Here is a 16095-nt window from a genome sequence, read left to right on the forward strand (position 1 = left end):
GCAGTGGCACAAATTAATTCCACAGCAAATGCATACCTCTGCATATCTCTGCATACCTCTGTATGTGGGGGAACTCCATATGACTTACCATCATACCTTGTGTCAGGCCAAGACTGCAGCTTAAAAGAGAATTAGCTAGTTAAAGCTTAACCTAGATAAGACAGAAGTAATATCAACTGGATGGGAAAAGCAAGTGAAGCAAAATGGTGAATGTCACTTCTTCCCAGTAGACATGGGAGTTTTTCCTGTCTTTGTCATTCTTGACCATTAATCTTACCAATCCAAATGAATTCTTAAACTCTTAAGCAGTTTAGATAGTAACAGTAACCAAGTATGCTATTCACCAGTTACACCTAGTTACAATTTTGTTACCATTCTCTGGATACTAACTTCCCATAGTTACCTATGCTTTACTGACCCCAAATAGGGTGGGAAAAGTGTTTTTTGGTGTAGTGTTTGAAAATCACTCCCAAACTCCAACATAAGTGCAGCTGTCACATTCAGTTAGAGAACAGAACATACTACATTTGTGTTCCATAAACTAAGATAGATTTCAGATTGTTTCCTGATGAAATTTAATATGATAGCTTAAATCTATAAAGCCTTCTGTGAGTTTGGGTTTAATGTGGCCTCTCTCATGGTTATCTTACACTTGAGCTCAGCTGTTGCACTCATACCACTGCACTTATACAACTGTAAATGTTAAATGTTTGATAATGTGTTTTCAATAATGGGAAAACCATTCTAAGATTCACTCACCTTTTTGGTCGAACAGAGGCTGTGTTTGTTGATTGATCTTCAGGCTCTTGTTTCAAAAGGCTTGCAAAATTTGGAGAATGGGGATAATTGTGTAAATTACTAATAAACATTTAGCTGTCAAAGAGAAGGGCTTGCTGTTACAACATAAGCAGCTACTGGCTGTTCAACAGGCACATTTAATACATAAGAAAAAGAAGTGAGTTGCAATTATTTGATCCACCTTTTAATGGCTAGATGATGCACTAAACTATAATGAGGGTTTACACCAGATAAAGCTGGTCCCAGCTATTTTGCTAGACTGCCTTCACAAATTTCTACAATGCCAATCCTAGCCTAAGACCACCAAACCCCTCCCTAACTGAAAGCTTCATATCCTTGAAGTGGCCCCCAATAGTTATCCAATCAAGTTTACTAAACCAAGCAATAATATGTGCTCAGATATAGTTATGCAGACATGTAACTGCTGGTTTGGGCACTTACATACTGTTTGCAGACCCATTTCACATGCAGTAAGGATGTGCAAATATACACATGGCTACCAAGCATGCTCAGCAGGCTGTGTTCTGACTGGGCAGGTGCACAGACCTAAATGCTCCCAAGTCCTGAAATCCTAGCTGGGCAAAAAGCATGACTAGACCCCAAAGGAAGATGAGGACACATCTTTTAGCCCAGTAGCCTAGTCATTTGGGTATTTGTCCAGGGAGGGGGAAACCCATGGGGGCCGACTCACCCACAGGAGGGGAAGGGGGCGGTGAACCTAGATCCCCTTGACTTCCCTGCATAGGGCTTTAACTATAAGGCTATTGGTAAGGCATTATTTGTGCTTCTCCCCAGCCCTTCACTTGATACTGAGCCACTAGACCTTGAATTAAATATTAACTGCCTAAAATTAATGGAGAACACTGAGGAAGTTTCTGCCCCACTGAGGGGATCCAGGCTAGAACCTAGGGGCCCCATGTCCTGCAGGACAGCAGCCACCTCACAGAGCCATGCACCCTCTCACTTGTCCTCTTACACCAAACCCCACACATCTCACTCTTGTCTGCCCAGGAAATGAGCTGGAGTGGAGACTGGATAATGCCTAACCCATTTTCTTGCCTGGCTACAATTTTGTGACTTACCTGCACCCAGCATATGTGATTAGAGCCATGTACCTTTCCTGCCAGACTACTAGCACTTGTAAACACTTGTGTGTCAACACTACATATGGTTTAGGATCTCAAACTATGCCTAAGTGCCAAAAATGGAAGCTATGTGGCTACATAACTGCCATTGGGCATGTAAAGTGAAATGTAATTCTGCCCTCAGTGTCCCCAGCCTCCATCCTACTGCTACCCACAAAACCTTCTCAATGTTCACATTAGTCCATGCAAACTGACTAATACTATATTTGGTCTAATGCTAGATTCCACTCTGATCTTAGACTAGGCCTACACTCGGACCTCAATTTTAAAATGACCCCAGACCTCCATCTAATCCAAAACCGCTAACTCCTAGTCCTTATGGGAGCCCATCAAATGCCACTGGTTTTATGCATAAAATATAAAATTTCCTCTACCACTCTGAAACATTTTATCTCAATTTTTTAATGCACAAAATAATAATTTGCAAACACAGAGATGAAAAATTTCAGCCCAAAGGTGAACATCTCAGAATTACAAATTAGCATGAAAAGGAGATATAAAAAATGAGTAGACAAAATTCAGTTTCTTCCACAGCTTTAGCTATACACAGGATACACACATACATTTCATATGTCTAAAGAAAATGAGAGGGGATTGCTTCAATTATTTCTTGACTATTTCAGTGTTCCTTGTGTTTTCTGACCTTTGAAGAGTTAGAAAAGGAAGCAGTTTCATGGCTTCCTAGGATGCAAGACCAGATTATATTGTTTATCCCACAGACACCTCTGCCCATCTGTTTGTAGTTTATCCATAATTATCTGTTTTATTGGAATTTTGTATCAGGCCAATACAAAAGCATTATGTATATGAGGCTTCTTAGCAAAAAAGGAGCATCCCTTCAATGGCATGAACAGGAACTGATTGATTGGTGACTCCACCAAACTAGAATACACTGCCTACAGTATATTCTACAAGCATTTTGTTCCTTTCCATTCCAGGAGACCTGCCTTTCATTTTGAAAAGGCAGAAATTCCATATCAGATTTCTTCTTCATTAAGCATTTTTTCTCATTTCATGATTATTTAGATAGCTTTTTGACAGCTTACTCAGCTTTTCTAATGTAGAATTACTTTCTAATGAGAATACCCAGCATGTTGAAAATCTAACATTCAGCCAGCAGCCAATCTGACTGTCAATGTGCTAAACAAAAATTTTAAGACAACAGAGAACACTGCTGGGCATGTGCATTGGTGTGTATGTGTAAAAAATGCCCTTCGATGTTTCTTATATTTGACAAGCCAAGTGAACTCATAAAAGCACAGAGTGAGGAAGAAAGTCCTACTGAAAAAAAATAGATGAGATAAAGAAAGGTGCAGAGATAAACAGTAATTAGTAGAGGTAAGGGTTAGGAAAAGTGCTTCCAAAACATCTGCACTCTCCCTGTTCGTTCGTTCTTAATAGTTTCTTCCTGAGGATGCATAGAACAAGAATAGATTCTGTGATTTTAGTATTGGAAGGCTGAAAAAGCTGTCTCAGTGAGATTGTTAATTTTAGATCTCTTTAATAGGCTTTTCTGTTAAAGTGCAGTGAAACTGGATAAGACATGGATAGTATTAGGGTTCAAATATAAAGGTAAGGATGAGTAAGATGAAGAGTTTACTGATTCCATGTCCAGTTCAAGGAAAGATGTGTCAGTGGGGCAAAAAACATAGTTTGTGCTTGCCAGAGCAAATATGTGATGGGTATAAATATACAAGAAGCTGAAAAGTGTGGTTTTGGTGGTACACAGAAGCAGAACTATGACCACTGAGATAAAACTGAGAAAAGAAAATTTAAGTTTGAATATTAATAGACCACTCAAGCAGTCAGCCTTATTCTTCCAAAGGAAACAGTAAAAGCTCCATGTCTTGAGCTGTTCAAAACTACAATGAACAAAACATTTCAGAATATATTTGAGGAGATAACCCTATGTTTGTAGATGGGTGAACAATATAAACCAGTACCTCTCCTTTCAACTAGATTTCTGTGATTCAATTATACACAAGGACCAACAGGATCATCAACCATCACTAAAAGCTAACACACACTCAGATATAAAGTTAATACACCTGCAGCCTTTGAATTACTTGCCTTCTCCTTCTCTTTGTCATCTATTTTTCTGGTTCTCTCAAAATGGTATTTGCAGAAGATTCAAGCAGCATGATAACAGTTTTCAAACTGTATGGCATATGCAATATAAATAAATTGATCATACTAGTGTGAACAATTAAGTAATGACAATCATTTTAGAAACTATACAAGTCAAACATGTTTGTGTGTGTGTGTAAATAGTAAATATGCCACAGCATAGAGTCCAAATCTCTAACAATCTATGTAATGCGTTTGATGTTTTAACAAAAAAATTAAGGTAGACAATTCCATAATGCATTCCAAAATGGCTGGATTGATATTGGCCCTATTGAAGCCAATGGCAAACCTACAATGAAACTGAATGAGATCACTAAGGCTATCTTAAACACAGCTGCCAATGATGCAAACAAATATATATATATATATATCTCAATAGATGAGGCAAAATATTTTCATTCAACCTTTAAAATCTGCACCCAAATGTAATATAAGAATCATACATAGTTCTATTTTTGGTATCATTTTTTGCCATTTGATACCACTTCAAAATTAAGTGAAAATGAACTTTATATTCTATTTTCTCCCTTTTATCTCTGTAAGAGATTATAGCAGTGCATTATCTACATAGGTAAATCCTTTCCATATAAATTTTTTCTTTTGTGCAAGAAAGATTCCTAAGAACCCTCTAATTATCTCGAATCCTTTCTTGACAGCAGAGCCATAGCAAGCCTGACTTCTTTCTGTCTATAAAATTACATTCATAGTACCTTTAAAGTAGCATTTTATCCAATGACTTGCCACTGAGTTACAAGTCAGTTTTTACAAAGAGAGGTGAAAGCAACTTGCACAAAGTCATTGTTTTTGTTTTGCAGCTGGGAAATTCTAGTACATTTCTCATTTTCATACAATTCTAATTTGAGGCTTTTAAAATTAAAATGTTGCAAACCTATGACTTACATTAGGAATCATTCTTCCCGTATTCTAATCCAATGTGTTTATTAATCCTAGCTTTTACATGATTATATAAATGTATTAAGTCTGTTTTCTCTCAAAATCTAATGATCCTGGACATCATTTCTACTAATGGTATTTGACACAAAATAAAATAAAATCTTTCCTTACAGGTCTAGGATTGGACTTCCCCAAAAGTGTACCAATGGTACTGATGTAATTTTTCAATTATGAATATCTAAAGGGAAACTGAAGAGCCCGCTAGGCCTGGGGGCTACTAGGGCAAGGAACCTCATTTGAGCTAAAGCACATACATGATGAAGTCAGTCTTTCCCAGCCTCATGCTACTGCTAGAACTGCTCATGATGCATATAATCACATGAAGATGAATATCCTGATTCTGCAAGCAAAAAGAGGGAGATTTTCTTCACTCCTTCAAAGGCAATCTGCCACTAACCTCCCAAAAAAAGACAGGATCCTCACTTGTATTCATCTACAAGCTTGAGAACAAAGGAGAAGGCAGCTAACCTACTCCAGTCAATGTTAATCAGTTTACAAATTTAACATTTTCTCACCATCCTTAATATGATGGGCATATTCCAAACTGTTAATACCCTGCAATGAGAAACAAAAGGACAGCAGAAGGACATCAGTTCCTTAGCATTTTTCCTTCAGACCAAAGTGGATGCAACCTCTAATAGTTTCTGGGCTTTAGGAGAATAGAACGGAAATAACAAAGTTCTTTTGCATCACCTCACTCTAAAATCCTATCTTAGTTTTCATTATGCATTTCTGAGCCAAAGTTGTTGGGTTGATTTTTAGCTGTGACTTGCTGTAGCTCTATTCATTTTGACCATGTTTGAAGGTACATTTTCTTCCCATTAACTCTGTCTACTCAAAGGATTTCACGTAGCAATGACGCATCTGTCGTCGATAAATGAATCAGCTGATTTGATTTACTAAGAAAGCTAAATTTATTATGCAACATTTTACAAGTATAATTCAGCTTCCCCTTGATGGTAATAAATTAGATATTGGCTCCCCTGAGATGAGAAAACTGCTCCCTGTATATTCCAGACGTGACCCCTAGCCAGATTCCATTTTAGAGACAGGAAATGGCCATATCTCTGATTAAAACAGAAACTTTAATCAAATAAAGTGCCTCATCAAACAAGAGCCAAGATTCCAATACTCTTGACTACAGCTCAGCAATAATCCAAAGTCATTTCTCCCCCCAACCTATTACCACTTAGTGAAAACGTGACTTCCATCCTAAACAGAGAAAATGTCCTTCACCATTCTGATCCTGAGATTCTTTTCTCCCTCCAGTTATATTCTCTATATACTCACAAAATGTTTTTCAACATGGTCCCTTTAGATGTATCTCCAGAAACTCCTACTTATTTGTCCATAAGACAGTGAGTTTAATTCCAATCAGAACAACAGAAATGAGCTGTGCATCCTGAAATAACTACAATGTCCTTTTAATTTAGATCCCAGCTAGTTTTCCATCCCCCTGGAAGTTTTCTTTCCATGCTGTGAGAAATAGTTCTTTGGGTCATTTGGAACAGGGTCTTTGTTAGGCTTTCACCTTGGAATTACTGTCTCCAGTGTTAGTAATATACTTCTATATTTAGTTCATGGAAAAAGAAGAGGACAGAGGGTATTATTCTATATGTCTTTTAATCCTCCACCTAAGTATATGCATAATCACATCTGTATGCCACTCAAGGGGGACACTTATCTTAAGAGACTTTCTAGTCATCTCGATAGTTTCATTTGAACAGTGAACGAAACAGCTCCTGACAAAATAAATGACTTTCCCTTAGGCCTCAAAAGTCCAGCAAAATGCTATGCAAGCAAAGTCCTGAATTTCACATCAATAAAGAAATCATTGCTCATTCAGTTGAGAGGTCTAATTATTTCATACAGCATTTTCAGAAATATTTTCTTAGTTGACATGTAATTCTGCTATACAGTATTATTATTTGCTATCAGTTGCGTGTCTCTAAGTCCCTGAGACATAATCAAGCAAGGTCCCTACCACCATGATCTTACACTTGAGGTAGCCATTGTGATAATATTTGTTTTAAAAACCTGCATATGAAATGTTGTTTCCATAGCTTTAACCGTTTCCCCAATATTTGTCAAATTGGTAATTACCATTCAAAAAATGATAGCATTCAAAAAATACTTAGCTGTATTAAAAATGAAAAGAATCATTTAAAAACATATTCTGTATCTATTCTGTTTATTAAGATTTGGCATTTCTTTCCTTTCAAGCAAGGAAAACAGGCCAGCCTGGTTTAATTCCAAGTTCTCTTTAAGCTAAAACAGTATTGCAGGGTTTCTGGGTGGCAAAGGTTTCAGATCCAAACGAAATCAGGGTATTTTGAAATGTTGATGAAAACATGTCCCTTGGTAGGAGTTTTCAGAAACCATCCTGTTCACAAAACTGAAACTTCTGGACTTGCCCTGCCTGTACCCCTTGAGGAGCTGGCTCCCAGAGCTGTGCAGAGTAAGCATGGGTTTTTTTCCTAGTCTTGCATGATCCATGTCAGCCTGCCTGACCCCTGAAGCAGGTTTGCGTTGCATTGGTTCACCCCTCAGTTTGTTTTTTTGCAATGCAATAGCTTAGTCGTGAGAGTTGTATCTGCACATAAACTATTTCTAGGATGTCAGTGCTGCTTGAGGGGCAGGAGAGGACATGCACAAAAGGGGCGGGGAGCAGGGTGCCAGAACCGTCCCTCTGATGATCACAGCAGGAACGGGATCGGTTCATACACCAGCACCCGCCGCTTCTGTAGGGAAACGGTTTTCTCTAAAGGGCTGGCGGCGCAAGTCCCCCAGGAGCCTCATTCGCTCCGGGGGCATCGGGACGGCTCCCACAGCCGGGCCCCGCGCGGGACGGGCGCTCACCGCGCCCGCACCCAGGCGGCAGCGACGACAGGCTGAGCCGCGGCCCCTCTGGGAGCTGCCGGCAAAACAGCGCTGGCGAGGCGCCCCGCCCAGGGTTCCCGCTCCCGCGCCGGTAATTGGCTGAGGCGCCGCCATGTGTCAAATTAGCATAGACACACGCAGCCTGCAGAGGAGCCACTCGGGGGCAGGGGCGAGCGGCGCGTCACGACCCGGCGCGGAGGGGCGGGCGCCGGGCTGCAGCAGCGGGACCGGCAGCCGGCAGCGGGCTCCGCGCCAAGGGCAACAAAAGCCGGCGGCGCCGCACGGGGCTGAGCGCAGAGCGCGCCGGGCCATGCAGCTCAGCACCGGCGGCCGCCAGCGCTCCCGGCCCCGCTGAGTGACGCGGAGCTGAGGGGCCGGCTCCCCCCGCGCCGGAGATGCGCGCTGCAGGCGGGGACTGAGCCCGAGGCCAGGCAGTCCGTGCAGCCGTTGCCCGCCCCGTCCGAAGCCGCCGGGGATGTGAGGAGCGGAAGCCGGACAAGCAGCAGCCAGGCGGGACCCGACGCAGCGGCGGCGGCGGCGCATCCCGCAGGGGACAGGACGGGACGGGACGGGACGGGACGGGCAGAGTTGGCGGGGAGCCCCCGCGCGCCGCCGGCCCCATGCGCTGGGAGTGAAGCCGCGGCCGGGCGGGCGGGATGGCGAGCGACGGCAGCGCGGGGCTGGCCAGGACGGCCGCGGAGAAGCTGTCGGACGCCGTGGGCGAGAAGACCAAGCAGCTGGGCGCGGCCATGCAGGGCGCGCGGCGGCAGCGGCGGCTGCTGCTGGTGATCGTGTGCGTGGCGCTGTTCCTGGACAACATGCTTTACATGGTGATCGTGCCCATCATCCCCGAATACATGAAGCGCTGGCGCCAAACCGCCGCCCCGCCCAACGAGTCCGACAGCGGCAGAGGCAACGCCAGCCGGCAGGCGCTGTGGCTCAGCTACCCGACCGAGAACGAGGACATCAAGGTGGGCGTGCTTTTCGCCTCCAAGGCCATCCTGCAGCTGCTGGTCAACCCGCTCAGCGGCACCTTCATCGACCGCGTGGGCTACGACCTGCCGCTGCTCATCGGCCTCACCGTTATGTTCCTCTCCACCGTCATCTTCGCCTTCGCCGAGAACTACGCCACGCTCTTCGTGGCGCGCAGCCTGCAGGGCCTGGGCTCGGCCTTCGCCGACACGTCGGGCATCGCCATGATCGCCGACAAGTACACGGAGGAGCCGGAGCGCAGCCGCGCGCTGGGCGTCGCCCTGGCCTTCATCTCCTTCGGCAGCCTGGTGGCGCCACCCTTCGGCGGCATCCTCTACCAGTTCGCGGGCCAGAGCGTGCCCTTCCTGGTGCTGGCCGGCGTGTCGCTGCTGGACGGGCTGCTGCTGCTCGCCGCCCTGCGGCCCCTGGGCGACCGCACCAGGGACAACATGCTCGTGGGCACGCCCATCCACCGCCTCATGGCCGACCCCTACATCGCCGTGGTGGCCGGCGCGCTCACCACCTGCAACATCCCGCTCGCCTTCCTGGAGCCCACCATCGCCACGTGGATGAAGAAGAGCATGCACGCGACGGAGTGGCAGATGGGCCTCACGTGGCTGCCCGCCTTCTTCCCGCACGTGCTGGGCGTGTACGTGACGGTGCGGCTGGCGGCGCGGTACCCGCACCTCCAGTGGTTCTACGGCGCGCTGGGCCTGGCCATCATCGGCGCCAGCTCCTGCACGCTGCCGGCCTGCCGCACCTTCTGGCAGCTAGTCGTGCCGCTCTGCGGCATCTGCTTCGGCATCGCGCTGGTGGACACGGCGCTGCTGCCCACGCTGGCCTTGCTGGTGGACTTGCGCCACACCTCGGTCTACGGCAGCGTCTACGCCATCGCGGACATCTCCTACTCCGTGGCCTACGCGCTAGGGCCCATCGTGGCCAGCCAGATCGTGCACTCGCTGGGCTTCGTGCAGCTCAACCTGGGCATGGGGCTGGCCAACGTGCTGTACGCACCCGTGCTGCTGCTGCTCCGCAACGTGTGCCAGATGAAGCCGTCCCGCTCCGAGAGGGACGTGCTGCTGGACGAGGAGCCCAAGGGACTCTACGACACCATCAAAATGGAGCAGCGCGGGGGCAAGGGCAGCGGCGCGGACTCCTGCCACCGGGGCCTGCCAGCCGCGTCCGAGGACGACTCCTCGGACTACGAGTACAGCTAGGCTGCCCCGAGGGCAGGGCAGGGCGGGCATTCAACCCGGCTCTTGCTGTAGCTCCCGATGTCCTCACTCCCTCCCTCCAGACCTGGTTGCACCCGCTGTCCCCGCGGACTGGAGGGAGAGAGCCCAAGTACCCGGGAAGACCGAAGCGAGCTGCTCCCTCGCAACACCTGTGCTGGGAGCTGATCTGCACGTTTCCTTGGGTTTCTTCCCTCCCCAAACTCGAGCTGAACCTCTGTGTGTGCCATGCTGTAAGGCTCTGTAAAAAAATTAAGCAAAAAAATACCTACCCCAACAGCAGATGCAGGGACATTTCGGTGTGTGCCCACATGTCCTGAGACTTTTAGTTGGTTTCCGATTTCAGATCCCCGGTGTTATCTGTTGGGGAGTAAACGGAAACGTCGCATCTCTGTGTCTGTTGTACTGCTCCGGTAACGCACTGTGTTGTGTCATGTTTCAATCCCAAACCACCAGGATAATATAATCTGAATAAAGGAAATTGGAAGGATTTACTGTCTTTGTTCCTTGTTTTGCTTCTGAGATCTAGGATGTTACCACGCGTGGCAGTAGCTCTCTATCAGCCCTCCGGTTATTTCTAAAAACGATTAAAAACACGCCCAGGACAAGACCCTAAATGCTACCCTACTACCCTCTCACCCCCCATATCCCTTTGAACTCTGACAAAGTCCAGACAAACATGTGTCCCGCACTTCAAACACGGGCTCCCACCAGTGGGGCTGCTTACTAAGTGCTTCAAACACATTTAAAAATTTACATTTAGCAGTTCACATGTTCCTACGCTTCAGAAACGTCCAGTCCCAGCGAGAGAAAGGGGGATTTTTTAAAGTGACCCAGTCTGTGCCACAAAACAAGAACCTGAGGGATTGAGTGATGTTACGGAAAAGGGACGTATTGCGGGGATCCCACAGCAAAGGTGAAACCCAAGTCGCGCTTTGTCTCTCTCGTACGTGCCTCTTGTTTGTAAGTCCCTAGAAATGCAGCCTCGTTTGTTTAAAACTCCATTGATTAGAAAATAAGTTGTTTTCTTAAAAGAAATAAATCAAGAATCCCCACATAGCAGATTACTTTCCGTCGGCTTCCTTTAAAAGAGACAAGAACCCCGCAAGGCGAAACGCAGCAAAGGACAGATCAAGTCTACTTGATCTTCCGACCGCTCTGCCTGACGCCGAGCCCGAGCCCGAGCCCGAGCCCGCTGCGGGGAAGCGCCGGTAACGAAAACGATGCTGCGCGATGCGGGTCGGATCTGGGTCACAAGGGGCTGCGACAGGGGGCGCGGAAGCAAGTCCAGTCCGCTTTTATCAAATACAGAGCTGCAGACAAGTGCCGGGAATGAGGCGGTTTCATGTCGCCACAGTTCCTTGCGGAATCAGACACTTAGATTTGCCTTCGCAGGATTTCGCGGCGGTAGGGGCGATGGGGGCAGTTTCTGTAGGACTTGGAGCAAGGGATGCCGGGCGCTTTCCTGCGCTTCAGTGCGGCCTCACTCGAACTATCGTTTTCATGCGTGTCTGTGCTTATATGTGTGCACGCGTGTGTGTCTGTGTTCCGTGTGTGTGCTTCTGTGTGCGCGTGTGTGGGGGTGTGCGCATATGCGTGATGTGTGTGTGTGTTCTGTGTGTGTGTGTGCGTGCCTGGCTCTGTGAGTTTACAGGCGCCTCTGTGTGTGCTTCTCTGTGTTCTGTGTGTGTGTGTGCAAATGTGCGTGCCTCTGTGTACAAGGTCAGCACCCCCGGCAATACTTAGACACCCAGGGAGATCGCCTGCAAGTTTAACATCCAAATTGGGGGTTCATTTTAAACTATCCGGAAAAGCCTTCCTTCACCTTACTTAGGAAAGAACCCATTTAAAAGCTCAGCTTGAGCCCGGCTGCACCGCCCAGCTGTGACTCGGGGCTCGGCCCAATTCTTTACAGGTCTTTTGTGTCTAAAAACCTTTGTTTAACCGTTTTCATCAAGGCTGGGTGGGGGCGGGGGACCTACTAAACCAGGAATAGGCAACCCCCGGCTCGCGAGGGGCACGTGGAGACATTTTCCCCGGCAGACCAGGAGTGTGCAGAGGAATTTGTTTGGGTTTTTTTTAATTAAGTTGCTGCTCCGGGCTCTTTCAAGAGACTCAGAAGCAAAAGCTGCGTCAAGAGCCCTCGGGAGGAGCTGTCACTGGCAGGGGAGAAGCCCCTTGTGCAGCGGTGGCTGTACGGGCACGCTTCCCGCCCTCCTTCCTGCCCGCCGGCGGCTGCTGCAGCAGCTCCGCCAGGCCTGCCCCGACGCATCCTCCTGGGCTGCCGGGAGAGCGAAGAGCTGGGGGAGGAGGGCTCTGGGGTCAGCGGGAACACCAGCCCCGCCGAGGCTGCTGGGCAGGGAGCAGCAGCAGAGGCATCCGGCTCCCGCTGCCGCCGCATCGGCGAGGAGAGCCCGAGGTGAGAGCAGCGGGGCCGGGATTGTGTTGTCCACGGCTCCGGCGGGCAGCACAGGGGCTGCGACCCAGCAGCCGGCCGCTTGCGTATGTGCGTGGTTGTGTGTGCGCGTGCAAGTGCGTTTGTGTGTCTAGGTCTGTGTGCTTCTGTTTGCATGCGGTTCTGTGTGGGCACACGTGTGCCTGGTTCTGGGCGTATGTGCATGTCTGGTTCTCTTGTTTGCGCGTGCGTGGTTCTGTGTGTGCATTTGCATGTGTGTTACGTTCCGTGTAAGTCTGCATGTGTGCACGTGCGTCTGGTTCTCTGTGCTTGTCTGCATGGGTGTGTCTAGTTCTGTGTGTGCAGGCGTGCACAGGTTTCTGTTTTGTGCGTGTTGTGTGTGTAGGTCTGGCTCTCTGTGTTTGTACATGTGTGGTTTGTGTGTGTCTGGTTCTCTGCCTCTTCTCTCCTTTCTATTTTTCTCTTTTCTTTCTCTTTTTTTCTCTCTCATCACATGATTAACAAAAAAAGAATACACAACAACAAAGGCAGTACACGTGAAGTTGTATTTATTGTCGCCAGGTTTAGAATTTTTAGAAAGCCTGGCATTTACTGTAAAAATAAGCAACATTTATGATTATTAACTATATTCATATGCAGGGCGGCCTGCCATGTACTCCCACCGCCCGGATTGTGTTTTTCTGGCATGCCGGCACTCTGGTACCTTACCAGGTAGGCACTGCCGGCGCTTTGGCACTCCGGCCACAAACGTTGCCTACCTCTTTTCCAAGTTCATATCCAAGGGTCCCGTGCTGCCTTAAGGCTGGCGATGTATTCATCCTGGCAACAAACCGGAGCTGGGGACCTTCTGCTCCCGCTGCGGAGAGGGGGACAGAGCTAACAGCCACCGGGCCCGGGCGGAGAATAAGCGGGGATGGGTTTTCCCTTGGAGTCGAAGCTGGTTGCTCTTTCCCCGTAACCCCGTTAATCACCGAAGGAAGGTGGTTGTGCGGTGAGGGGGACCATAAATTAAAACCTGAGCCAAAGGATCGCTCGGGCCCCGGCGGCAGAGAGGGGCGGCGTCCCCTACCCGCACCGGGGCGGCTGCTGAGCGCCGGCCTCCCCACGGGGGTTGCTGGCAGGCACCGAGGCAGCGCAGCAGTCGGGCGCTTCCCGCTGCGCCTCGCCCTGCCTGGAGGGACCGGGCTGGGCCGCGCCGCGCCGTCCCCCCGCGGGGCTGCACAAATGGGAGGGCAAGGGCGGAGCCAGGCGGGGGGCGGGGGGCGGGCTCCGCGCCCCGCGTGGCCAGACAGCACTTGGCACCGCGCAGGCCGGCAGGTACCTCGGACAGAGCCCGGGCAGCAGCACTGCCCGGCCTGCCCAGCCCCGCCGGGATCCCCGAAGGACTGGACTGGACGGGCCTCCGCCCCCTCGCAGGTGAGGCGCTCGCGCTGCTCCGGGTGCCAGGGCCGGGGGCTCTCCCCTGTGCCCCGGGGCAGAGAGCAGCGACGCTCGGAGCTGGGACGTGCGAGGGCAGCCGCGCCCCGCTGCTGCCTCTGGCCTGTGCCCCGCCCGGCCCGGCCCGGCCCGCGACGCTCAGCTGCCCCCGAGCTGCGGAGCTGGGCTGGATCCCGCCCCGGCCCGAGCGCCGCCCGCGGGTCCCGGCCCCCCGCACCCCTGGCGGCGGCGGCGCTGCGAGCGGGAGCTGCCCGCCCCGAAGGCTGCTCGGCCTCTCGCTGCCCCTCAAGATCCCCTCAGGCTGGGCTGGGAGCGGAGGGGCAGGGCGCCCCGGAGCGGGGAAAAGCCCGGGCTAGGGGGCTGGCTGGGGCAGAGCTGAGGTGAATTGCTTGCCAGGACACCAGCTCCATGCCCCAGCTCTGACTCCTGCCACCCTTCCTGCTTGAAACCCCTCAGCCTGGAGAGCTTTGGCCACCCGCTTCCTCCTTCCCAGCCAGCTCCTGTAAAGGTCATGGGATTTACTGGAGAAAGGCTAGGGCCTTTGAGGGGAGACAGCCAGCCCCTCACCATATCAAATCCTGTGTGGGCGCTGAAGGCCTGGGCATCCACTTTTTTTTGCCATCTCTAGCCCCCCAATCTGTGGGTAACTCTCAGCCATGGATTGTACTGGTGTTCTCCCCACCCCAGCACAAGGGTGTGTCCCAGTCCTGCTCAGGTTATAGGAGTGCTGGGGGATCCTTTGCAAGGAAAGGCACTAAGACAAGAGGTTTGATGTGGGTCTCTTCTTAGTAGTTCTCAGCCTATCTGTCTGTTCAAGGGACCTTTCCCCAAGACTCTGCAGACACTGGAGGTGTTCATTTCCTTTGCCCTGTCACTGGCTGGGCACATCATGGGATGCCTCTATGTCTACCTGCAAATGCAGTTCTTCTGCAAAGTCAACAGGAGTTGGAGGAACAGGACACCTTAGCATGGAGAGAGATAGGCCCTGCCATTACACAGTCAAGAAAATGTAAAAGACCCAGTAGGTCACCTCGTTTATCTTCCCAGGTAATACAGGTTGTTCCCTGAATTATCTTCCTCCCTTGCAATGTTGTTCAAAATGGCTTGGGTGACTTCACTGTGCTAAAGCTGTACCAAAATTTTCTCCTTCATAATTTCCTCTCAGTACTTACATTCCCCTGCATTACATGAAAAAAATGAAGAAATTCCAATAGGAAAAAAAGATCATGAAGCTTTGCTGAAATGCTCTCCATAGGTCACATGTAGTAGACAAGGACATGCAACTAACAGATAACTAAATTAGGTATTAAGTGTCTCTGGCTATAGTTCTTCCTACATAAATAGCCATAAAACTATACAGTTTAAGCGTAAATTCTTGACAGCAGCAAGAGAATGAGCCTGACACATTGTGGGATCTTTGCATAAAACTACAGTTCCAGTAATAATTGGAAGAGGTCATTTTAACTGATATGACTTAGCTCTCTAGTTAATCCAATAATAAGTTGGAAATTTAAAAAGCAAATCAGTTTATTAGCCCTATCTGTCCACGTCTCTAATTTACCTAAAGAACAAATTAATCTGTTGCAGATTTTTCACTGTTACTTTGAAGTATGGCAAACACTGCAGGATTCCAGTAAAGGTCAGTATCCTGCTACTCGCAGACGCAGTTAACTAGAGAAGTAGCATGAGAACGTTTGTCTGCCACAATCAAAAAACAGGATTAGTTTTTGTTTTAAAAACCTTGCCAATGTCCCTTTCAGTCACCTGAGTAACACTGAAATCATTTTATATTCTCTAAGATTTTCCATCACTGGTGGTAATTTTTGCCTTGGGCAATGTTATGCAAGTTATGGGAGTTTAACAGTGTTTCCTACTGAAACAAGTCTCCAACTATACACATATCATAAAAAAGACAAGCAAAAACAGTATTCTCTCACATGCTGTTTCTTCATATTGATTTTACTAACTTCAGATGCTTTATCTTTGGTTTATTTTTCCATGGGCAAGAGCTAATACATACTTAGAGTTTAGATGGCAATTACTGCAGAATAGAAGAAACAACAGAAAAAGAAAAAGAGTCACGTCTCATTGAAAAGCACATGAAATGTGTTTCCTCTGAGCAATCTACAGCAGT

General features: G+C 48.6%; 2 protein-coding genes across 2 annotated transcripts in view; both read left to right on the forward strand.

Moving 5' to 3' along the window:
• Positions 1–8414: 8414 nt before the first annotated feature.
• Positions 8415–10235, forward strand: SLC18A3 (solute carrier family 18 member A3). The gene has a single exon (XM_090057384.1). It carries the CDS (start codon positions 8561–8563, stop codon positions 10091–10093), a length of 1533 nt encoding a protein of 510 aa, XP_089913510.1. The 5' UTR covers positions 8415–8560; the 3' UTR covers positions 10094–10235.
• A 2201-nt stretch (positions 10236–12436) lies between these two features.
• Positions 12437–16095, forward strand: part of CHAT (choline O-acetyltransferase) — a 63868-nt gene continuing 60209 nt past the window's right edge. The window contains exon 1 of the mRNA XM_090058358.1: positions 12437–12527. The gene's annotated coding sequence lies outside the window, so the exon portion shown is untranslated. The remainder of the gene's footprint in view (positions 12528–16095) is intronic.

The sequence above is a fragment of the Crocodylus siamensis genome, chromosome 7, assembly GCF_052110815.1.
Source record: "Crocodylus siamensis isolate JL-2025a chromosome 7, ASM5211081v1, whole genome shotgun sequence".
NCBI classification, from domain to species: Eukaryota; Metazoa; Chordata; order Crocodylia; family Crocodylidae; genus Crocodylus; species Crocodylus siamensis.

Bases quoted from the DNA above. Each gene is read 5' to 3' on its own strand.
- SLC18A3 (XM_090057384.1), top strand. From the start codon at position 8,561: ATGGCGAGCGACGGCAGCGCGGGGCTGGCCAGGACGGCCGCGGAGAAG.